This window comes from Giraffa tippelskirchi, chromosome X, assembly GCF_054371585.1.
Source record: "Giraffa tippelskirchi isolate mGirTip1 chromosome X, T2T-mGirTip1v1.2.pri, whole genome shotgun sequence".
Lineage (NCBI taxonomy): Eukaryota > Metazoa > Chordata > Mammalia > Artiodactyla > Giraffidae > Giraffa > Giraffa tippelskirchi.
Window position 1 is genome coordinate 1268234 of NC_137289.1, and position 25249 is coordinate 1293482.

A 25249-nucleotide genomic window follows, 5' to 3' on the forward strand; every position below is an offset into this window, starting at 1 on the left:
CAAAGAGCAAGTGGCGGAAGACCACAGAGAACCTGATACAATTGATGGTGATTTGCAGACAACGTGTGTAAGCAAGGCTATTTAAGGATTAGGGAACAGTGTCTTTAAAAAAAAAAAAAGGAAAATCCAAACGGAAAATGGAGGGTGGTGGTTTGTACAAGACACCCTGGAGGATGGCTCTTCGTCTGCAAGGGGAAGGGAGTGAGTGGAACGGAAACCAGGAGGAGAGTGACGAGGAGTTGGTAAATGCTCCTTCATGAGGCGCGCGGAGGCTGGAGCACCTGGTCCTCGCCCCCCTGGCCTTCAGTGATTTCCCAGGAAAACGGCCGGCACAGGCAACGCCCTCTGCAGGCAGAACCTGGACAGCCGCAGCGTGGGTCCCCAGCCTGAGCACCTCCCCCTGGAGGGCTGTTCTGTCAGGGGCGGGGCTAGGCCCAGGCCCCGCCTCCCGCATGCGCACTGTGCCGGCCAATCGGCGCTGCTCCCTCTCAGGAGAGGCCTGGTGCTTCCTGGCTGTCCCGAGGTCCTGAGAGGAGCGTCGCGCGTGAGGGTCGCGGTTTGGGGATCACGGTAAGGAGCTCGCCCTGTGTGGATGAGGGATGGAAGGAGGGAGGGACAGGCAGAAGGATCAAGAGGGGGACAGAGGGACCCTCAGGGAGGCCGGCGGCACCACGTGACCGTGAGCCGGGCTGGGGGAGGGGCGGCGGCATCTTCTCAGACTTGAAAGAACCAGAGTGTGGGGCTGTGGCAGCCAGGCTGGCCTCTGAGGCGATGTCCCCGAGGGTTCCCCCTGGGCTCTAGCAGAGCAGAAGGAGGACCCCGAGGGCTGGGCCAGCAGGCGTGGTTTGGGGAGCGCCGTCGGTCCCCACATCCCGGGAGGGTCTCAGAGGGTGCGCGGGCATCGTCCACTCAGGTCTATCCTTCCTGCCTGGCCACCGGGCAGGATGGGCCAGTGCCCTGAGGTCATGGTGGGGTCCAGATGGCGTGTCAGGAAGGCCCCCAACCCGCCTGTGTCCGGACAGGTGCTGAACAGTTTATCCCCCCCCTCCCCCCGTGGAGGGACACTCAGGTTTGTCCTGCCTGTGGTCGGGCCTCCCTGCCCAACACCTGATCCCTGGGGACGCGAGGCACGGGGGGCAGCCTCTGTGGGGTCCTGACACTCTGTCCCCAGAGGGGACACCTGTCACTCAGATGTCGGCGGGCAGCGCGGGGCTGTGAGGGGCGGTGCAGGAGCCAGTCCGCCATCGCAGCGCTGGGGGGAGGGGGTCGCAATCACTGCATGCTTCATCAGCTCCTGGTCCAACAGTGGCGCACACCCTGATCTGCCACGGAGGACTCGTGCCGGCCATCGCTCGTTGACCCTGTGCCTGTCTGTGTCATTAGGTTTGTGCCCGCAGGGTGCAGGCGTGCTCTCTGTACCTCGGAACACACGAGTAGATGGAGAGGCCTCCGAGGAAGCGTCTCAGGACGGCTAAGGATGCCCCGAAGGAGGCTCAGGATGCCCCGAAGGAGGCTCAGGATGCCCCGATGGAGGCTCAGGACGCCCCGATGGAGGCTCAGGATATGGCAGCCTGTGACTCTGGGAATCAGGAGAGAAGAGAGCTGAGTGAGCCAGAGAGTGTTTGCCAAGGTATGGTCTGTCCAAAACCTTTGCAGATCACAGCTCACGGGTGAGGGCGGAGTAGGGAGGGGCAGCGGGGACGGGCTGTGACCCTGTCCCTTGGGTCGCGGCTTCCCAGTTCTCCACATACTAAGCAGGGAAAGCCAGTGTGCCAAGCTGTGTCATGTACCGGAGGCTGCCCAATTCAGCCTCATATCGCAAACTGGGACTGCCCTGTAAGCTTCCTATCAGCTCTCCTTCATAGCAGCTTGCAGGTCCTCCTTTCCAAATCATTTCCCGGGGTGCTACATGTTTTGTTTCGGTTTTTTTTTTCCTTCATTGTGCATTTATTATTATTATTATTTTTATTTTAGTTGGGGGCTAACTACTTTACAATATTGTAATATTTTCTGCCATACATTGACATGAATCAGCCATGGGTTTACATGTGTTCCCCTTCCTGGACCCCCCACCCACCTCCCTCCCCATCCCATCCCTCTGGGTCATCCCACTGCCCCCGCCCTGAGCCCTTGTGTCATGCATCGAACAAGGAATGGTGTTCTGTTTCACATATGATAATATACATGTTTCAATGCTATTCTCCCAGAACGTCCCACCCTCACCTTCTCCCTCAGAGTCCATAAAATTGTTCTATGCATCTGTGTCTCTTATTCTGTCTCGCATATAGGGTTATCGTTACCATCTTTCAAATTCCATATATATGCATTAGTATACTGTATTGTTGTTTTTCTTTCTGGCTTACTTCACTCTGTATAATGGGCTCCAGTTTCATCCATCTCAGTAGAACCGATTCAAATGTATTTTTTTTAATGGCTGAGTAATATTCCATTGTGTATATGTACCACAGCTTCCTTATCCATTCGTCTGCTGGTGGACATCTAGGTTGCTTCCATGTCCTGGCTATTGTAAACAGTGCTGCGATGAACATTGGGGTACACGCGTCTCTTTCAATTCTGGTTTCCTCGGTGTATATGCCCAGCAGTGGGATTGCTGGGTCATATGGCAGTTCTATTCCCAGTTTTTTAAGGAATCTCCACACTGTTCTCCATAGTGGCTGTACTAGTTTGCATTCCCACCAACAGTGAAAGAGGGTTCCCTTTTCTGCACACCCTCTGCAGCATTTATTGCTTGTAGACTTTTGAATAGCAGCCATTCTGACTGGTGAGAAATGATACCTCATTGTGGTTTTGATTTGCATTTCTCTAATAATGAGTGATGTTGAGCATCTTTTCATGTGTTTGTTAGCCATCTGTATTTCTTCTTTGGAGAAATGTCTGTTTAGTTCTTTGGCCCATTTTTTGATTGGGTCGTTTATTTTTCTGGAATTCAGCTCCAGGAGTTGCTTGTATATTTTTGAGATTAATTGTTTGTCTGTTGCTTCGTTTGCTATTATTTTCTCCCATTCTGAAGGCTGTCTTTTCACCTTGCTTATACTTTCCTTTGTTGTGCAAAAGCTTTTAGTTTTAATTAGGTCCCATTTGTTTATTTTTGCTTTTATTTCCAATATTCTGGGAGGTGGGTCATGGAGGATCCTGCTGTGATTTATGTCGGAGAGTGTTTTGCCTATGTTTTCCTCTAGGAGTTTGATAGTTTCTGGTCTTACGTTTAGATCTTTAATCCATTTTGAGTTTATTTTTGTGTACGGTGTTAGGAAGTGTTCTAGTTTCATTCTTTTACAAGTGGTTGACCAGTTTTCCCAGCACCACTTGTTAAAGAGATTGTCTTTTCTCCATTGTCTATTCTTGCCTCCTTTGTCGAAGATAAGGTGTCCATATGTGCGTGGGTTTATCTCTGGGCTTTCTATTTTGTTCCATTGATCTATATTTCTATCTTTGTGCCAGTACCATACTGTTTTGATGACTGTGGCTTTGTAGTAGAGCCTGAAATCAGGCAGGTTGATTCCTCCAGTTCCATTCTTCTTCCTCAAGATTGCTTTGGCTATACGAGGTTTTTTATATTTCCATACAAATTGTGAGATGATTTGTTCTAGTTCTGTGAAAAATACCATTGGTAGCTTGATAGGGATTGCATTGAATCTATAGATTGCTTTGGGTAGTATACTCATTTTCACTATATTAATTCTTCCAATCCATGAACATGGTATATTTCTCCATCTGTTTGTGTCCTCTTTGATTTCTTTCATCAGTGTTTTATAGTTTTCTATATATAAGTCTTTTGTTTCTTTAGGTAGATATATTCCTAAGTATTTTATTCTTTTCGTTGCAATGGTGAATGGTATTGTTTCCTTAATTTCTCTTTCTGTTTTCTCATTATTGGAGTATAGGAATGCAAGGGATTTCTGTGTGTTAATTTTATATCCTGCAACTTTACTATATTCATTGATTAACTCTAGTAATTTTCTAGTAGAGTCTTTAGGGTTTTCTATGTAGAGGATCATGTCATCTGCAAACAGTGAGAGTTTTACTTCTTCTTTTCCTATCTGTATTCCTTTTATTTCTTTTTCCGCTCTGATTGGTGTGGCCAAAACTTCGAAAACTATGTTGAATAGTAGTGGTGAAAGTGGGCATCCTTGCCTTGTTCCTGACTTTAGGGGAAATGCTTTCAATTTTTCACCATTGAGGATAATGTTTGCTGTGGGTTTGTCATATATAGCTTTTATTATGTTGAGATATGTTCCTTCTATTCCTGCTTTCTGGAGGGTTTTTATCATAAATGGATGCTGAATTTTGTCCAAGGCTTTTTCTGCATCTATTGAGATAACCATATGGTTTTTTTCTTTCAATTTGTTAATGTGGTGTATTACATTGATTGATTTGCGGATGTTAAAAAAACCTTGCATTCCTGGGATAAAGCCCACTTGGTCATGATGTATGATCTTTTTAATATGATGTTGGATTCTGTTTGCTAGAATTTTATTAAGGATTTTTGCATCTATGTTCATCCGTGATATTGGCCTGTAGTTTTCCTTTTTTGTGACATCTTTGTCTGGTTTTGGAATTAGGGTGATGGTGGCCTCATAGAATGAGTTTGGAAGTTTACCATCTTCTGCAATTTTCTGGAAGAGTTTGAGTAGGATAGGTGTTAGCTCTTCTCTAAATTTGTGGTAGAATTCCGCTGTGAAGCCGTCTGGTCCTGGGCTTTTGTTTGCTGGAAGATTTCTGATTACAGTTTCGATTTCCGTGCTTGTGATGGGTCTGTTAAGATCTTCTATTTCTTCCTGGTTCGGTTTTGGAAAGTTATACTTTTCTAAAAATTTGTCCCATTTCTTCCAAGTTGTCCATTTTATTGTCATATAGCTGTTGTTAGTAGTCTCTTATGCTCCTTTGTATTTCTGTGGAATCTGTTGTGATCTCTCCATTTTCATTTCTAATTTTGTTGATCTGATTCTTCTCCCTTTGTTTCTTGATGAGTCTGGCTAATGGCTTGTCAATTTTGTTTATCTTCTCGAAAAACCAGCTTTTAGTTTTGTTGATTTTTGTTATGGTCTCTTTTGTTTCTTTTGCATTTATTTCTGCCCTAATTTTAAAGATTTCTTTCCTTCTACTAACCCTGGGGTTCTTCATTTCTTCCTTCTCTAGTTGCTTTAGGTGTAGAGTTAGTTGATTTATTTGATTTTTTTCTTGTTTCTTGAGGTACGCCTGTATTGCTATGAACCTTCCCCTTAGTATTGCTTTTACAGTGTCCCATAGGTTTTGGCTTGTTGTGTTTTCATTTTCATTCGTTTCTGTGCATAATTTGATTTCTTTTTTGATTTCTTCTGTGATTTGTTGGTTATTCAGAAGCATATTGTTTAGCCTCCATATGTTGGAATTTTTAATAGTTTTTTTCCTGTAATTGAGGTCTAATCTTACTGCATTGTGGTCAGAGAAGATGGCTGGGATGATTTCAATTTTTTTTGAATTTACCAAGGCTAGATTTATGGCCCAGGATGTGATCTATCCTGGAGAAAGTTCCATGTGCACTTGAGAAAAAGGTAAAATTGATTGTTTTGGGGTGGAAAGTCCTGCAATATCAATTAAATCTAATTTGTCTATTGTATCATTTAAAGTTTGTGTTTCCTTGTTAATTTTCTGTTTAGTTGATCTATCCATATGCGTGAGTGGAGTATTAAAGTCTCCCACTATTATTGTGTTATTGTTAATTTCCCCTTTCATACTTGTTAGTATTTGCCTTATATATTGTGGTGCTCCTATGTTGGGTGCATATATATTTATGATTGTTTCGTCTTCTTCTTGGATTGATCCTTTGATCTTTATGTAGTGTCCTTCTTTGTCCCTTTTCACATCCTTTATTTTAAAGTCTATTTTATCTGAAATGAGTATTGCGACTCCTGCTTTCTTTTGGTCTCCGTTTGCATGAAATATGTTTTTCCATCCCTTCACTTTCAGCCTGTGTGTGTCCCTAGTTTTGAGGTGGGTCTCTTGTAGACAGCATATATAGGGGTCTTGTTTTTGTATCCATTCAGCAAGCCTTTGTCTTTTGGTTGGGGCATTCAACCCATTTACATTTAAGGTAATTATTGAAAAGTATGATCCCGTTGCCATTTACTTTGTTGTTTTGAGTTCGTGTTTAAACACCCTTTCTGTGTTTCCTGTTTAGAGAAGATCCTTTAGCATTTGTTGGAGAGCTGGTTTGGTGGTGCTGAATTCCCTCAGCTTTTGCTTGTCTGTAAAGCTTTTGAATTCTCCTGCATATCTGAATGAGATCCTTGCTGGGTACAGTAATCTGGGTTGTAGACTATTCTCTTTCATTACTTTAAGTATGTCCTGCCATTCCCTTCTAGCCTGAAGTGTTTCTATTGAAAGATCAGCTGTTATCCTTATGGGGATCCCCTTGTGTGTTATCTGTTGTTTTTCCCTTGCTGCTTTTAATATTTGTTCTTTGTGTTTGATCTTTGTTAATTTGATTAATATGTGTCTTGGGGTGTTTCGCCTTGGGTTTATCCTGTTTGGAACTCTCTGGGTTTCTTGGACTTCTGTGACTATTTCTTTCCTCAGTTTAGGGAAATTTTCAACTATTATCTCCTCGAGTATTTTTTCATGGCCTTTCCTTTTATCTTCTTCTTCTGGGACTCCTATGATTCAAATGTTGGGGCGTTTCATATTGTCCCAGAGGTCCCTGAGGTTTTCCTCATTTCTTTTGATTCTTTTTTCTTTTTTCCTCTCTGCTTCGTTTATTTCCATCATTCTATCTTCTACCTCACTTATCCTATCTTCTGCCTCCGTTATTCTACTGTTGGTTCCCTCCAGAGTGTCTTTTATCTCCTTTATTTCATTATTCACTCTATATTGACTACTTTTTATTTCTTCTAAGTCCTTGATAAACATTTCTTACATCTTCTCAATCCTTGTCTCCAGGCTATTTATCTGTAACTCCATTTTGCTTTCAAGATTTTGGATCATTTTTATTATCATTATTCTAAATTCTTTTTCAGGTGGATTCCCTATCTCCTCCTCTTTTGTTTGGTTTTGGGGGCATTTCTCATTTTCCTTTACTTGCTGAGTATTTCTCTGCCTTTTCATCTTGTTTAGATTGCTGTGTTAGGCGTGGCCCTTCCGTATTCTGGTAGTATGAAGTTCCTCTTTATTGTGGAGGTTCCTCACTGTGGTTGGGGTTGGACAGGTGGCTTGTCAAGGCTTCCTGGTTGGGGGAGCTTGTGTCGGTGTTCTGGTGGGTGGAGCTGGATTTCTGCTCTCTAGAATGCAATGGAGTGACCAGTATTAATATTTGAGATGTCTATGGATTTGGTGTGCCTCTGGGCAGCCTGTATATTGATGCTCAGGGCTATGTTCCTGTGTTGCTGGAGAATTTGCGTGGTATGTCTTGCTCTGGAACTTGTTGGCTCTTGGGTGGAGCTTGGTTTCAGTGTATATGTGGAGGCTATTGGATGGTCTCTTATTAATTAATGTTTCCTCTGGCTTTCAGTCGTATTCTTGCAGTAGCCTCAAGACAGGGGAGGGGGGGGTTGAGGTGACCAGGAGGGGAAGAGGGGAATTCAAATGTGGAGAGAGCAATCTAGCCAGTAAGCACTTCCCTCTGTGCTTTCCACAGTCTGGAACCCTCAGAGTGGTTCACAGAGATACATAGAGAGGGGGGAGGAAGGTAATAGAGGTGAGCATGAGTAGAAAGGGAGGAATCAAGAGGGGAGAGAGACATCTGGGCAGTATCCTGTTCCTGAAGTGTTCTCCAGTACCCAGAACACCCTCAGAGATTCACAGAATTGGGTTGAGAAGAGAAGGAGGAGGGTCGGAGATAGAGGTTCCCTGGGGGAGAAGAAAGAGCATCAATAGGGGGAGAGAGTAATCAGGCCAGTGATCACACTCCTGAGTAAAAATGGGTCCTAAAGATTGGGTTCTTAAATGTACAAAATTGATATCAAATATGTAAAACAAAGATTAAAAATCTAGAGTAGAGGTTAGACTCTTATAAAACTTACAATATAAAAAAAAAGAAAAAGGAAACAGTGTAAAAAGAAAAAAAAACAGTAAAACAGTAAAAAAAAAAGAAACAGTAAAAAAAGTAAAACAGGAAAAAAACAGTAAAAAAAGAAAACACAAAAGGTATAAGATATATGTATGCAGTTTGCTTCAAAAATAGGGTTTTTTTTTTTGCAAGTTAATAGTGGGTTATGAAAATGAAATTTAAAGGTGTAATAGAGGACTTGAAGAAAAAGGAAAGAAGAGAAAAAAAAATTTTTTTAATTAAAAAAAATAATAATAATAGTAAAAAAATATATATCCCGTACTTTCTCTGGAGCTGTTGTGAGCAGTGTGGGTTCTGCTCAGTTTCAGATAGATCCTTGTTCCTGATTATACTTTTCAAGATCTATAGGTCCTTTTCAATGCAGTCGGTATTAACTACAGGGATTTTAATCTGTTGGCCTGTCACTTCCAAAGCACTTCCCTCTGTTTATTTGGCTTCTGTTTGGAGGTCTCTTCAGTATCTAATTTCCGCCCTGCAACAAAGGGGTGGAGGTGGTCTCTTTAGGTTCGCTTGTTCAATCGTGCTGTGGGGAGGAAGGAACACTGCAAACCTGGCACGTGTGGTGAGCTCGCAGTGTCTCGGCCGCACTGGGTTCGCCCCCGCTCACGGCGTGTGTGCTTTCCCCGTCTACCCTGCTCAGGCTTCAGGTTACTCAGCAGGGGAGTGGGCCGGGGAGTGGGCCCTGAGATGCGTGCACTTCCCAGGTCTAAGCCGCTCAGGTTCAGGCTCCCGGTTACTCCACAAAGGCGCAGACTCGGTTTCGGCCGCGGCTTGTGCCGTTCCCGGTCGGAGCTGCTCAGGCGGCCAGGAGTTTGGCGAGCGCACTCTCCCCTGTTGGGGCGGTGCGGCTTATCACCTCCCTGGTCCCTGCCTCGGTTTATGGGCGCGCCCGGCTCCGGTGTGCTTTGTGTCGGTTCTGGGGAGCTGGTCTCTGGCTGCAACCCTCCCGGCGGCTGTCGACCCTCTGGGATCTCAGGCAGTCTTTGCTTAGAAACTGGGAGCCTGTTTGCAGTTTGGTAGGGGGTGCCCTCTCTGGGGCCGAGTTTGCCCCTTTCCGGCTCTGGTGGGGGATGGGGCGGTCCGCAGCCGGCTAGCTCTCCTCTGGTTGGCTCAGTCCTTTGTTCTGGGAGCGGGCCAGCAGTGCCTTGGAGTTGGGCTTTTCGCTGGATAGTTCTCTCTCTCTGGCTGTCCCACAGTTTAGGTTGCTATCTCACATTAGCTCCCTCAGATTGCCTTCAGCGCGTTCGGGCCCAGTCCTTACCCTAAGCAGTGCTGCCCGCTCCTCTCCGTTCAGCCCCTACTTGCTGGTGGCGGATACGAGCGTCTGGGGTTCTTTGCTGGGAGTTGCCTTTAGGACGTAATCTGTGGGTTTTATTTATTTTTTCTCCCAGTTACGTTGCCCTCCAAGATAAGAAATCTTCCCCCACACCCGCCGGTGAGAGGGTTTCCTGGTGCTTGGAAATTTCTCCTCTTTTACGACTCCCTCCCCAGGACGGGTCTCCGTCCCTAACTCTTTTGTCTCTCTTTTTATCTTTTATAATTTCTCCTACCTCTTTTGAAGATAATGCGCTGTCTTTGTGGAAGCCTGACGTCCTCTGCCAGCCTTCAGAAGTAGTTTTGTGAAGTTTGCTCAGCGTTCAGATGTTCTTTCGATAAATCTGTGGAGGAGAGAGTCGTTTTGTTTTGTTTTGTTTTGTTTTTTTCCCTGCTGGTATACCCTGAAAGGCTTTTAATGCTGTCTCCAAAAAGTGGTCCTGGTCCCTGCCCTAAATTCATCTGACCTTCACAGACAAAATTCTTCTGAGAGGTCTCCTTTAAGAAGCTTTTGGTGGTGCAAAGCCTGGACCCTCCACAGTGAGGCTGTTTCTTCAGGAAACCTGACCAAAATGTCATACATCAGTTTTAAAGTGTTTTCCATTTTTATTTCCATGCAGAAAACAGCTCAGTGATTGAAACTCTCGGAGGGAAAGAGCCCCCTGCGGAAACATCTCAGGAAGATTTGCGGTAATGTTTTATAGCAATTTTTACCTGCTAGGTCAAGTCAGCTTGGCTCATGTAACAAGTATTGTCTGTGAAATCCTTGAGTGGGGGATTTCTTTCATAACAAGTATGGTCTTCTAGGTTATCTTCATTGAGTAATGTTTGGTGTAACTTCTTCACAGGAATGAAATACAGAAGATGCTGGAAGAATTGAGAGGTATGTTTGAGTGATATTTATAATTAATGAAAATTGCTTTAAGCCATGTAGCTTTTATAAATTTAAATGTTAAATCGGTGGATTATAAGACCTCTTCTCAGATACAGGATTTTATGCAAGTATTCAGTGTGTTTTGACTTATAGGTTTTATAGGTTTTTTGGAAAGTGAAAATGGTGCTAACATTGTTGATGAAGCAAGAATGATGCTTTTATTTTGTGCATGTGTACCCTGAATGGACCGTGTAAGGAAATGGATGAGATAGTTTGTACCGGCTTTGGCGTGCACACCTAAAGTGACGTATCAGTTTTTCAGGTCAATTTTAAATAGTCTTGGTTTAGTTACTTCTCACGACTTTCTGATGTTCTTTTCTTTGCTGTAGCAGCACAAATGGAATCCTTTTTTGTTATTTTAACATGTGTAATCCATGCCAGAAAAAACTAGAGACAGCACCCCAAGCTAGTGAGAGATATATAATCAGGTCCCCAAACTCGGAAGTTTTATACTGTTCTGTCAGATACTAGTTACCCTATCTGTGTTAGAGGACAGTACACTTAGGAAAGCATCTGCGGCAATTTGTGGCTCTTTGATAGAGATCACCCTCACAGGCAAGTATGCTGTGAACACTTTGGCCTGTTCCGTTGGGATGGGGTGCTTGTTTTGTGAGCTGCCTGGTGAACCGTTTATTATGTATAGATTCTGGATGTATAAATTATTTTTATTTCATTGCAGACCCTTCATGGTTACCAAAAGATAACTATTGATTGTTGACCCATAAAGTCAAACCATGTGATTTGCAAAGCTTATCTTGAAGGATTAAATCTTTGTGAAATGCAGCACTTATGGATAAAAGCATTATGTACAAAGCTCTGGGAAAAAATATTTTTTAAATGTTCCTGAACTGCTTACTCGAAAACTGGGTTTTTCTACCCATGGTCATTGTCTCCTTTAGTGAAATACAGTTAAGAGCATCACTCACTAGATTGCTTGAAAAATCAGTTTCTTAACGTGCAATATAATGATTTTTATCCTTTTGAAGGATACTTTCAAGATGGGTTCTTATCTGCGTTTTTTTGCAACACATCCTAATGGTAATCCATCTAAACGTGTCCCTTGAACTACAGGATATTTTACACAGTTAGAAAGACTTGCCTTTTTATTGTTTTCTGACAAGGAATGAACAGAAAGTTTTCTCTTGAGATTCTTTGTACTTGTTTTGAAACTTGGAAAATGCTTTGATTGCTATCACTTTTCCAGTATCTCTAAATCTAAAGGTGGTCTGTGGTTAGAAAAATTAGAATCGTGATACTGGTACTGGAAAGGTCTTCCAGAGAAAAGTGAGCAAATCACGCGTTTTGAAATGGTGTCTGTATTATAAATTTTAAGTGTCTTTGCGTATTGCTGAGGCAGCATTTGCCCGTATTGATTTGAATGTATCGGAACAAAATAATTTTCCACATTTGACTTTAATGAGTAAATATTTTCTATATAGGTGACATGAAACAGGCTCTTCTTGCAAAGAGAAAAAAGCTTGAGATGAACACAGAAGCTACTATCAAAGCCACGAATGAAAACCTTGTTAGTGTTTGGAAAACACACCAAGAACAAAGGTAAAGTGGTTTAAGTTTTTGTGCCACAACAACATTTTGTATAATTTCTTAGTGTCTGATGATGCATATAACCTAAGACAAACACTATTACAGTTTCCAGTGCAAAACATATTTTGCTTGATTTTTATTCCTAAGCACGTAAAGTCTTTAGTTTTGTAATCCAACTCCTTAAGAGATTTGAGATATATTTCCTAGAAGACGATAAAGATGACCTTTTTCCTTCCCCTTTCAAAGAACAATTGAGTTTTCATTCTATGGAATTAAATTATATTCATTCTAGACCTATCCTAGCTGAACATAAGGCTGATGTCTTAAACCATTATTCTTGTGACAGTTAAGTGAATTCAGTTATACAGAAAAGGTTAATCTTATATTGTGAAAAATTTGTACCATTTAACTGAGTTGCATTTACTGTTCTTTTTTCAAAGCTCATTGTTGTGCCGAAGAGGGGAAATAGTTAAGTGAAATATTCCTGTTTGGTAGTCTTCTCCGATAAATAGATAGTATAAGCTCACTGAATCTCCTTATCATATTAGGACATATAGGTTATTCAGTAAGAAGAAGTGAAAAGTAAACTGCTTTTTTGAATAGATAAAATGAATGTTTCTCGGAAATTTATAGTACAACAGATCGTCACTAGTTTTCAAGAAGTAGAGGTCATGTGCGATAGTGTTTGTATTTATTCAGTCAGGAGCAGTACTTTTGGAATTGAAGAGTAGGTTATCCACTTAAGCTCTCTGTTTCCCATGAGAATATTTCAGCTGCTATTGTGCTATTACTGCCTTCTTCTTTTATGGTGTAAATTGTGTCAAATCAATTTTGTTTTAAATACAGTTGATATTTGTTTGTATCTTTGTGGAGTTTGACATTGCTCTTTCTTATGTTTTACAGGCAGAACCTTTATCTCAAATACGCTCAGCAGTTTCAGACTTTGTTTCGGGAGTGGGATGTAGACATGCGGAAAGCCTGGGAACAAGAAGAAAAACTAGCTGTTAGTATCAGCCTTAGCTTTAAAATCAGCTTATTGTATCAAAGTCTCAATTAGCAATCGCTCAGGCAATGATACAGGAGAGAAGGTAGAGCCCCTGAACTCAGATGGATGAAGGTGGGTGGGAGATGTAGTGAAGGGAGAATGAGTGTTCTGTTGGGAGTGCCTCTGTTTATTTAGTGAAGTAGTAAGGTCACCGTTTAGGAGTAAGGATGGTGGATAAGTTGTTGCCTTTGGGGGACAGAGAAGAAGGCCTGGAATTGTTTCCCGAGAGGACCAGGGAGATATCATTGCCAAGCAGCATTTATGGGTGCAACTTAGGTTGCTGTCATAGTCATCATGAATTGAAAGTGAGACCACTCCGCATGGCTGATGCAGAGCAGCTGGAGAGGTGGATTTCCCAGGATCGGGGTTTAGTCATGAAGACTGACAGAGAGGGGGCCAAGGTACATGTGCAAGGGCATAGGTGTAATGATCGACGGCGGGATTTAAGCTGAGAAGGAGGAAAGAGGAAGTCAAGAGAGTGGGGGTTGGGGACAATGAGCAGTCCTAGCATCAACGGATGTTAATTCTGATGTAATGTTGATCTGTATGTAGCAAGAAAGGGAATGACGTACAAAAGAGGGAGGTAGTGGTTGAATGCTGGGGGAAATGGAAAAGCATATGTAGTACAGGGTCAAGGGCCCGGACTCCAGAACAGTAAATGTTTGGGATCCAATCCTGGTTAACCAGTGCTAGCTGTGAAAGCAAGGACAGATTGTTTATCTGTGTACCTCAGTTTCCTCATCTATGGAAGGGGACACAGTACCTACCTCATAGAGTTGTTTTGAGGAATAAAAAAATGAGATCATATAGAAGAAGTTTATTAAAGTGGTTGAAACCGTACCTGACCCATAGTTCCTGTGTAAGTCTTTGCTGTTACTAATATCTTGTAGCTGGGGCAGTTCTTGGGAAAGACCGAATCCTATGACTACGGGGTATGACCATATAAGTGAGTGGCTCATGTAAGGAAGAGGGTAAGATTATTGTTGGAGTTTAGGTCACGGAACGGAAAGGCCAGCTATTGGAAGGATATTCTATGTGCATATTGAAAGGGCCAAGAATTAATATATATTTCGAGTATTGTTAAGAAAGAATAGTTTCTTGGCAATTACTGTTAGGAAGGATTACTGTGTAGATTTTGCCTACCTGTGCTGAACACACTATTGGAAGGGTCGTTTGTGGATTTTGCCATCAAGAATGAGACGTTTTGAATATGGTTAAGAAAGAAACTCTCCTACTCAGTGACTGCTAGGATAGGATTATTATATGGTGAATATTATTATTGTAGTGGTGAACACAGTTACTTCAACTTGGTCATCAAAGTTGTCAAAACAGGAAATGTTAACAAGCGTTGAGTTAGAGCTCCTTTAAAGCTTAATGTATAAACATGCTTTCCAAATATTAAACGTTGCCCACATTTTATCACTTTTTTCTTTTATATTTGTAGTGTATGTTTCGAAAACAACAAAAGGTTCTTCAACAAGCTAGACTTCTTCAGAACCAGAAGCTGAAAAAAATTAAAAATTCGTATGAGCAATTCCTGAAGGTCTGTTGTATTTGGTAACACAGTACATTCTCATAAAAACAATACGTATATAAAAGTAGAAGGTAGTCTGTGTCTATCCAAACTTATGGGGGAAAAAAAAATTAGGTTGTGCCTGCCTTTAACTTGTTAACCATTCTCCATTTTGAATTCATTGGTCTGAATACAGCCTAATTGGTAAATGAGTTTTTAGTTATACGATTCCTTTATATTTTTGTGAAAGTGAAAGTGTTAGTCGCTCAGTTGTGTCTGACTCTTTGCAGTCCCATGGACTGTGGCCTCTGTCCGTGGAATTCTCCAGGCAAGAATACTGGGGTGGGTTGCCATTCCCTTCTCCAGAGGAACGTCCTGACCCAGGGATCAAACCCAGGTCTCCCACGTTGCAGGCAGATTCTTTACCATCTGAACCATCAGGGAAGCCTATAGCTTTGTGGGAGTCATTTGAAATGGGGAACTACAAACTGGGAATTTAATCTAGATGTATACACACGGTGAAGAAAACTGATACTTGATTAACCTTTTAATGGTAACTATTTTGTTGAGCAGTGAGTATTTAGGCGATCAGCCGAGGACAAATATATAGCGGAAATTTAGGAATTTTATAAATTATCTCTAGGTGTCTTTACCCTTTCTCCTATTAACTGTGTCTGCTACATATAAAGCCAGGCAGTTGTAATTAGTGAAGACCTTTTTTTGTTTTCAAATGCATTGTATGAGCATTTATGGCATATTTGCTTTTAGAATATGAGTAACTAATAGTGACTTGATATGCAAATTTATAATCACATGAGAAAGTCTAAGTGTATAATTGAATGAAAAACCCAGAAGAAGACTAGATGTTTGTGGATTGAGAGTGATCTGCTGTGATATTTGCACATTAGCAAACTGCCCTCAGTGCCCGTTGTCCCCTTCTTCGTATATATATGTGTGTGCATACTTATTCAGGAGGTGATGGGACCCTGCACATTCCCCTTCTTTTTCGGTGGCGGGGGAAGCAGAAATGTTCTTTTGAGTGATCATCGTGTCCAAATACAAGATGTTAATGTGTCACTCTTTTTAAACTGATTGAGATGGCTTAAGTAAACTAGTAAAAGACTTTTAAATAGATAATCTTTAAAGAGCTTTAGAATCATATATGTGCAAAAGTCATCTTGAACATGTTTCTAAGTAGACAAGGTGTAGCTCTAATGTTCCCTGAGAAACATTTACTACTAATTGGTGTGAAGATTTGATAAAGTACCAAAGAAGATTACTTCTAAAGGACATTGCTAAATGTCAGCATTTATGCTACTAACTTTAGTGTTATCTTTGATGCCAACAAGTCCCTTGTCCTTCCCACCCAGCAATTACTGGGCCCTGAAATTCTTAGCTCTGCAACTGTAATTTCTTTCTTTTTAAAAAATTGAAATATGATTGATTTACAATATTGTGTTTACTTTTTGGTATACAGCAACATGATTCATTATACACACAGGTATATATATATATACATATACATACATATGTATTTTCCACAGTTTGTTGTGATCCACACAGTCAAAGGCTTTGGCATAGTCAATAGAGCAGAAGTAGATGTGTTTTTGGAACTCTCTTGATTTTTTGATGATCCAGCAGATGTTGGCAATTTGTTTTTTTGTTTTTTTTTTTAAATAAATTTATTTATTTTAGTTGGGGGCTAGTTACTTTACAATACTGTAGTGGTTTTTGCCATACATTGACATGAATCAGCCATGGGTTTCCATGTGTTCCCCATCCTGAACCCCCCCTCCCACCTCCCTCCCCATCCCATCCCTCTGGGTCATCCCATTGCCCCGGCCCTGAGCATTTGTCTCATGCATCAAATCTGGAATGGTGTTCTGTTTCACATATGATAATATACATGTTTCAATGCTATTCTCTCAGAACGTCCCACCCTCACCTTCTCCCTCAGAGTCCATAAGACTGTTCTATGCATCTGTGTCTCTTATTCTGTCTCGCATATAGGGTTATCGTTACCATCTTTCAAATTCCATATATATGCATTAGTATACTGTATTGGTGTTTTTCTTTCTGGCTTACTTCACTCTGTATAATGGCCTCCAGTTTCATGCATCTCAATAGAACTGATTCAAATGTATTCTTCTTAATGGCTGAGTAATATTCCATTGTGTATATGTACCACGGCTTTCTTATCCATTCGTCTCCCGATGGACATCTAGGTTGCTTCCATGTCCTGGCTATTATAGACAGGGCTGTGATGAACACTGGGGTACACGTGTCTTTCAATTCTGGTCTCCTCGGTGTGTATGCCCAGCAGTGGGATTGCTGGGTCGTATGGCAGTTCTATTTCCAGTTTTTTAAGGAATCTCCACACTGTTCTCCATAGTGGCTCTACTAGTTTGCATTTCCACAAACACTGTAAGAGGGTTCCCTTTCCTCCACACCCTCTCCAGCATTTATTTCTTGCAGACTTTTGGACAGCGGCCATTCTGACTGGCGTGAAATGGTACCTCATTGTGGTTTTGATTTGCATTTCTCTAATAATGAGTGATGTTGAGCACCTTTCCATGTGTTTGTTAGCCATCTGTGTGTCTTCTTTGGAGAAATGTCTGTTTAGTTCTTTGGCCCATTTTTTGATTGCGTCGTTTATTTTTCTGAATTCAGCTGCAGGAGTTGCTTGTATATTTTTGAGATTAATTGTCTGTTGCTTCGTTTGCTATTATTTTCTCCCATTCTGAAGGCTGTCTTTTCACCTTGCTTATAGTTTCCTTTGTTGTGTAAAAGCTTTTAATTTTAATTAGGTCCCATTCGTTTATTTTTGCTTTTATTTCCAATATTCTGGGAGGTGGGTCATGGAGGATCCTGCTGTGATTTATGTCGGAGAGTGTTTTGCCTATGTCTTCCTCTAGGAGTTTTATAGTTTCTGGTCTTACGTTTAGATCTTTAATCCATTTTGAGCTTATTTTTGTGTATGGTGTTAAAAAGTATTCTAGTTTCATTCTTTTACAAGTGGTTGACCAGTTTTCCCAGCACCACTTGTTAAAGAGATTGTCTTTCCACCATTGTATACTCTTGCCTCCTTTGTCGAAGATAAGGTGTCCATAGGTGTGTGGATTTATCTCTGGGCTTTCTATTTTGTTCCATTGATCTATATTTCTATCTTTGTGCTAGTACCATACTGTCTTGATGACTGTGGCTTTGTAGTAGAGCCTGAAGTCAGGCAGGTTGATTCCTCCGGTTCCATTCTTCTTTCTCAAGATTGCTTTGGCTATTCGAGGTTTTTTATATTTCCATACAAATTGTGAAATTGTTTGTTCTAGTTCTGTGAAAAATAGCGTTGGTAGCCTGATACGGATTGCATTGAATCTATTGATTGCTTTGGGTCGTATACTCATTTTCACTATATTAATTCTTCCAATCCATGAACACGGTATATTTCTCCATCTGTTTGTGTCCTCTTTGATTTCTTTCATCAGTGTTTTACAGCTTTCTATATATAAGTCTTTGTTTCTTTAGGTAGATATATTCCTAAGTATTTTATTCTTTTCGTTGCAATGGTGAATGGTATTGTTTCTTTAATTTCTCTTTCTGTTTTCTCGTTATTGGAGTATAGGAATGCAAGGGATTTCTGTGTGTTAATTTTATATCCTGCAACTTTACTATATTCATTGATTAACTCTAGTAATTTTCTAGTAGAGTCTTTAGGGTTTTCTATGTAGAGGATCATGTCATCTGCAAACAGTGAGAGTTTTACTTCTTCTTTTCCTATCTGTATTCCTTTTATTTCTTTTTCCGCTCTGATTGGTGTGGCCAAAACTTCCAAAACTATGTTGAATAGTAGTGGTGAAAGTGGGCACCCTTGCCTTGTTCCTGACTTTAGGGAAAATGCTTTCAATTTTTCACCATTGAGGATAATGTTTGCTGTGGGTTTGTCATATATAGCTTATACTATGTTGAGGTTATGTTCCTTCTATTCCTGCTTTCTGGAGAGTTTTTATCATAAATGGATGTTGAATTTTGTCCAAGGCTTTTTCTGCATCTATTGAGATAATCATATGGTTTTTATCTTTCAGTTTGTTAATGTGGTGTATTACATTGATTGATTTGTGGATATTAAAGAAACCTTGCATTCCTGGGATAAAGCCCACTTGGTCACGATGTATGATCTTTTTAATATGTTGTTGGATTCTGCTTTCTAGAATTTTATTAAGGATTTTTGCATCTATGTTCATCAGTGATATTTGCCTGTCGTTTTCTTTTTTTGTGGCATCTTTGTCTGGTTTTGGAATTAGGGTGGTGGTGGCCTCTCAGAATGAGTTTGGAAGTTTATCTTCTTCTGCAATTTTGTGGAAGAGTTTGAGTAGGATAGGTGTTAGCTCTTCTCTAAATGTGTGGCAGAATTCAGCTGCGAAGCTGTCTGGTCCTGGGCTTTTGTTTGCTGGAAGATTTCTGATTACAGTTTGGATTTCTGTGCTTGTGATGGGTCTGTTAAGATCTCGTATTTCTTCCTGATTCAGTTTTGGAAAGTTATACTTTTCTAAGAATTTGTCCATTTCTTCCAAGTTGTCCATTTTATTGGCATATAGCTGTTGGTAGTAGTCTCTTATGATCCTTTGTATTTCTGTGGAGTCTGTTGTGATCCCTCCATTTTCATTTCTAATTTTGTTGATCTGATTCTTGTCCCTTTGTTTCTTGATGAGTCTGGCTAATGGTTTGTCAAGTTTGTTTATCTTCTCGAAAAACCAGCTTTTAGTTTTGTTGATTTTCCCTATGGTCTCTTTTGTTTCTTTAGCATTTATTTGTGCCCTATTTTTAAAGATTTCTTTCCTTCTACTGACCCTGGGGTTCTTCATTTCTTCCTTCTCTAGTTGCTTTAGGTGTAGAGTTAGGTTATTTATTTGATTTTTTCCTTGAGGTACGCCTGTATTGCTATGAACCTTCCCATTAGCATTGCTTTTACAGTGTCCCATAGGTTTTGGGTTGTTGTGTTTTCATTTTCATTCTTTTCTATGCATATTTTGATTTTTTTTTTGATTTTTTCTGTGATTTGTTGGTTATTCAGAAGCGTGTTGTTTAGCCTGCATATGCTGGAATTTTTAATAGTTTTTTTCCTGTAATTGAGGTCTAATCTTACTGCATTGTGGTCAGAGAAGATGGCTGGGATGATTTCAATTTTTTTGAATTTACCAAGGCTAGATTTATGGCCCAGGATGTGATCTATCCTGGAGAAAGTTCCGTGTGCACTTGAGAAAAAGGTGAAATTGATTGCTTTGGGGTGGAAAGTCCTGCAAATATCAATTAAATCTAATTTGTCTATTGTATCATTTAAAGTTTGTGTTTCCTTGTTAATTTTCTGTTTAGTTGATCTATCCATATGTGTGAGTGGAGTATTAAAGTCTCCCACTATTATTGTGTTATTGTTAATTTCCCCTTTCATACTTGTTAGTATTTGCCTTATATATTGCGGTGCTCCTCTGTTGGGTGCATGTATATTTATAATTGTTATATCTTCTTCTTGGATTGATCCTTTGATCATTATGTAGTGTCCTTCTTTGTCTCTTTTCACAGCCTTTATTTTAAAGTCTATTTTATCTGAAATGAATATTTCGACTCCTGCTTTCTTTTGGTCTCCGTTTGCATGAAATGCCTTTTTCCAGCCCTTCACTTTCAGTCCGTATGTGTCCCTTGTTTTGAGGTGGGTCTATTGTAGGCAGCATATATAGGGGTCTTGTTTTTGTATCCATTCAGCCAGTCTTTGTCTTTTGGTTGGGGCATTCAATCCGTTTACATTTAAGGTAATTATTGATAAGTATGGCCCCGTTGCCATTTACTTTGTTGTTTTGAGTTCGTGTTTAAACACCCTTTCTGTGTTTCCTGTTTAGAGAAGATCCTTTAGCATTTGTTGGAGAGCTGGTTTGGTGGTGCTGAATTCCCTCAGCTTTTGCTTGTCTGTAAAGCTTTTGAATTCTCCTGCATATCTGAATGAGATCCTTGCTGGGTACAGTAATCTGGGTTGTAGATTATTCGCTTTCATTACTTTAAGTATGTCCTGCCATTCCCTTCTAGCCTGAAGGGTTTCTATTGAAAGATCAGCTGTTATCCTTATGGGGATCCCCTTGTGTGTTATTTGTTGTTTTTCCCTTGCTGCTTTTAATATTTGTTCTTTGTGTTTGATCTTTGTTAATTTGATTAATATGTGTCTTGGGGTGTTTCGCCTTGGTTTTATCCTGTTTGGGACTCTCTGGGTTTCTTGGACTTGGGTGGCTATTTCCTTCCCCATTTTAAGGTAATTTTCAACTATTATCTCCTCGAGTATTTTTTCATGGCCTTTCCTTTTATCTTCTTCTTCTGGGACTCCTATGATTCGAATGTTGGGGCGTTTCATATTGTCCCAGAGGTCCCTGAGGTTTTCCTCATTTCTTTTGATTCTTTTTTCTTTTTTTCCTCTCTGCTTCGTTTATTTCCACCATTCTATCTTCTACCTCACTTATCCTATCTTCTGCCTCCGTTATTCTACTGTTGGTTCCCTCCAGAGTGTTTTTTATCTCCTTTATTTCATTATTCATTATATATTGACTCTTGTTTATTTCTTCTAGGTCCTTGTTAAACATTTCTTGCATCTTCTTGATCCTTGTCTCCAGGCTATTCATCTGTAACTCCATTTTGTTTTCAAGATTTTGGATCATTTTTGTTATCATGATTCTAAATTCTTTTTCAGATAGATTCCCTATCTCCTCCTCTTTTGTTTGGTTTGGTGGGCATTTCTCATTTTCCTTTACTTGCTGAGTATTTCTCTGCCTTTTCATCTTGTTTAGATTGCTGTGTTTGGGGTGGCTTTTCTGTATTCTGGTAGTTTGACGTTCCTCTTTCTTGTGGAGGTTCCTCACTGTGGGTGGGGTTGGACGGGTGGCTTGTCAAGGTTTCCTGGTTGGGGAAGCTTGTGTCGGTGTTCTGGTGGGTGGAGCTGGATTTCTTCTCTCTGGAGTGCAATGGAGTGTCCAGTGTTGAGTTTTGAGATGTCTATGGGTTTGGGGTGCCTCTGGGCAGCCTGTATATTGATGCTCAGGGCTATGTTCCTGCGTTGCTGGAGAATTTGCGTGGTATGTCTTGCTCTGGAACTTATTGGCTCTTGGGTGGAGCTTGGTTTCAGTGTATGTATGGAGGCTTTTGGATGATCTCCTATTGATTAATGTTTCCTCTGGTTTTCAGTCTTATTCTTACAGTAGCCTCAAGACTTCTCCATCCATACAGCACTGATAATAAAACTTTTAGGTTAATGGTGAAAAGATTCTCCACAGTGAGGGATACCCAGAGAGGTTCACCGAGTTACATGGAGAGGTGAAGTGGGTGGTGGGGAGGGGGGTTGAGCTGACCAGGAGGGGCAGAGGGGGACTCAAACGTGGAGAGAGCAGTCTAGCCAGTAAGCACTTCCCTCTGTGCTCTCCACAGTCTGGAACCCTCAGAGAGGTTCACGGAGATACATAGAGAGGGGGGAGGAAGGTAATAGAGGTGAGCATGAGTAGAAAGGGAGGAATCAGGAGGGGAGAGAGACATCTGGGCAGTATTCTGTTCCCGAAGTGTTCTCCGGTGCCCAGAACACCCTCAGAGATTCACAGAATTGGGTTGAGAAGAGAAGAAGGAGGTGGGGAGATAGAGGTTCCCTGGGGGAGAAGAAAGAGCGTCAGTAGGGGGAGAGAGGAATCAAGCCAGTAATCACACTCCTGAGTAAAAATTGGTACTAAAGATTGGGCTCTTAAATGTACAAATTTGATATCAAATATGCATAACAAAGATGAAAAATCTAGAGTAGCGGTTAGACTCTTAAAAAATACAATATAAAAGAAAAAAAATCACAAAAGGTATAAGATATATGTATACAGTTTGCTTTAAAAATAGGGTCTTTTTTTTGCAAGGTAATAGTGGATTATAAAAATGAAAATTAAAGGTGTAATAGAGGACTTAAAGAAAAAAGAAAACAATTTTTAAAAATTTAAAAGAAAATGATAATAGTAAAAATATATCCAAGACTTTCTCTGGAGCTGTTGTGATCAGTGTGGGGTCAGTTCAGTTTCAGATAGATCCTTGTTCCTGCTTATACTTTTCAAGATCTATAGGCCCCTTTCAGTGTAGCTGGTGTTAACTACAGGGATTTTAATCTGTTGGCCTGTCACTTCCAAAGCGCTTCCCTCTGTTTATTTGGCTTCTGTTTGCCGGTCTCTTCAGTGTCTAATTTCCGCCCTGCCACAAGGGGGCGGAGGTGGTCTCTTTAGGATCGCTTGTTCAGTCGTGCTGTGGGGAGGGAGGAACACCGTAAACCAATATCACTGGCGCGTGTGTGGAGAGCTCGCAGTGTCTCGGCCGCACTGGGTTCGCCCCCGCTCACGGCGTGTGTGCTTTCCCAGTCTGCCCTGCTCAGGCTTCAGGTTACTCTGCCGGGGAGTGGGCCCTGAGATGTGTGCACTTCCCAGGTCTAAGCCGCTCAGGTCCAGGTTCCCGGGTACTCCACAAAGGCGCAGACTTGGTTGGGCCTGTGGTTTGTGCCGATCCCCGGTCAGAGCAGCTCAGGCAGCCAGGAGTTTGGCGAGCGCACTCTCCCCTGTTGGGGTGGTGCGGCTTATCACCTCCCTGGTCCCCGCCTCGGTTTCTGGGTGCACCAGGCTCTGGTGTGCTTTGTGTCAGTCCTGGGGAGCTGGTCTCTGGCTGCGACCCTCCCGGCGGCTGTCGACCCTCTGGGATCTCAGGCAGTCTTTGCTTAGAAACTGGGAGCCTGTTTGCAGTTTGGTAGGGGGTGCCCTCTCTGGGGCCGAGTTTGCCCCTTTCCGGCTCTGGCTGGCCCCGCCTGCCCACTGCGTCCGGCGGGGGATGGGGCGGTCCGCAGCCGGCTAGCTTTCCTCTGGTATCGCTCAGTCCTTTGTTCTGTGAGCGGGCCGGCAGTGCCTTAGACTTGGGCTTTTCACGGGATAGTTCTCTCTCTCTGGCTGTCCCACAGTTTAGGTTACTATCTCACGTTAGCTCCCTCAGATTGCCCTCGGGGCACTCGGGCCCGGTCCTTACCCTAGGCAGTGCCGCCCGCTCCTCTCCGTTCAGCCCCCACTTGCTGGTGGCGGATGTGAGCGTCTGGGGTTGTTTGCTGGGAGTTGCCTTTAGGCACGTAATCTGTGGGTTTTATTTATTTTTCCTCCCGGTTATGTTGCCCTCCGGGATTCAAAATCTTCCCCCACACCCGCCGGTGAGAGGGTTTCCTGGTGTTTGGAAACTTCTCCTCTTTTACGACTCCCTCCCCGGGATGGGTCTCCGTCCCTAACTCTTTTGTCTCTCTTTTTATCTTTTATATTTTGTCCTACCTCCTTTCAAAGATAATGGGCTGTTTTTCTGGATGCCTGATGTCCTCTGCCAGCGTTCAGAAGTTGTTTTGTGAAGTTTGCTCAGCGTTCAGATGTTCTTCCGATAAATTTGTGGGGGAGAGAGTGGTCTCCCCGTCCTATTCCTCCACCATCTTAGCCCCACCTCCACTTCTCTCTTTTTTAAGACTCCCTTCCCGGGATGGATCTTCATCCCTACCTCGAGGTCTCTCTTTTTATCTTTTATATTTTGTCCTACCTCCTTTCGAAGACTATGAGCTGCCTTTCTCTGTGTCTGATGTCCTCTGCCAGCATTCAGAAGTTGTTTTGTGGAATTTGCTCAGCGTCTAAATGTTCTTTCGGTGAATTTGTGGGAGAGAAAGTCGTCTCCCCGTCCTATTCCTCCACCATCTTCCAAATGAATGGTAAAGATTTAGAACATAATTTTGTTTTTCATCATGTAGCGAGGTCATAGCAGAGCTCATTCTATTCCCTCCAGTGGAGCCATGTTGCACTCATTATTAGTCACTATACATGCATTGTTACTTATTGTTTAGAAAGCTCATTAGAGGGTTTTTAAATTGTGGTGTTGCCTTGCGGGGGACCATCAGTCTTCATGTTTTTGCTTCCCCTTGACCTTTACTGTTCCTTAAGTTATTGTTTTCAGCAAAGGGTAAGGTGATTGTACCACTGTAATAATACGATTTGACTGAAGTCGGCATTCAGAAGACCTCTTAAGTGAATATTTCGGTCTCCATGTATTTGTTACAATATTTTTATTTGGAATAAATAATGAGCATCCTTTGAATATTAAGTGTTATTACTTTTGAACTTTAATCGTATCCATTTAGAATGTGAGATGAAAAGTGGTGCTTTCTCACTGAACTAGACTTTCTCTTTTAGAGTATGGAGGAGTTAGAGAAGGAGCATGAACATTTTCTGAGTGATGAACAAAGTGAAATTAGACAAGGAATGGCCATGCTGCAAGACAAAATTATCGCTGAAGCTGTAAGTAGTGTGTATTTAATACCGAGAACTACAGAGGGATGTGAGCAGTGGGGTATTTTTTTAATGAAGTGTATATAACAATTACCTAAATAATATGCAGATGTTTAATATTTCTTTCCTTTCCTGAAACAGCTGCAGAATGAGCTGGCAATGTTTCAGAAGTTTCTTCTGTCCCTGTCATTCTGAGGGCTTTGGAGAAAGAGCTTGAACCCAAGTTGTATGATACAAGTGCAACATCAGCCACACTGACCCACATTATTTTAAAAATTGTAGTTGAAGTGGGTACGTCTTGTTTATCTTAGCCCATTTATTAAGTGCAAGGCCCTCTATGTGTTAAAGCACATAAAAAGCCTAAAGAGTTTGTGATTATAATCGGCAGTTCTCAAATTAAAATTTCAGCTCTTTTCGTTAATAACGTTGATGTTTTGTACCTAACACTGTCAAATAAACTTTGAGCAATAAAGGTGTTTAATTCTAG

The 25249-nt window shown here is 41.6% G+C and overlaps 1 protein-coding gene across 2 annotated transcripts; it reads left to right on the forward strand.

Moving 5' to 3' along the window:
* Window positions 1-490: 490 nt before the first annotated feature.
* Window positions 491-25248, forward strand: LOC145535304 (synaptonemal complex protein 3-like). Of its 2 annotated transcripts, none has more exons than XM_081563710.1 (9): window positions 491-570; window positions 1384-1630; window positions 10000-10069; window positions 10228-10262; window positions 11753-11870; window positions 12762-12861; window positions 14348-14446; window positions 24667-24771; window positions 24904-25248. In XM_081563710.1, exons 2-9 carry the CDS (start codon window positions 1438-1440, stop codon window positions 24955-24957), a joined length of 774 nt encoding a protein of 257 aa, XP_081419836.1. In that variant the 5' UTR covers window positions 491-570; window positions 1384-1437; the 3' UTR covers window positions 24958-25248. The 2 variants fall into 2 exon arrangements, with proteins under 2 accessions (XP_081419836.1, XP_081419837.1); XM_081563711.1 differs by having other exon boundaries at window positions 1398-1630.
* The last annotated feature ends 1 nt before the right edge of the window (window position 25249 follows it).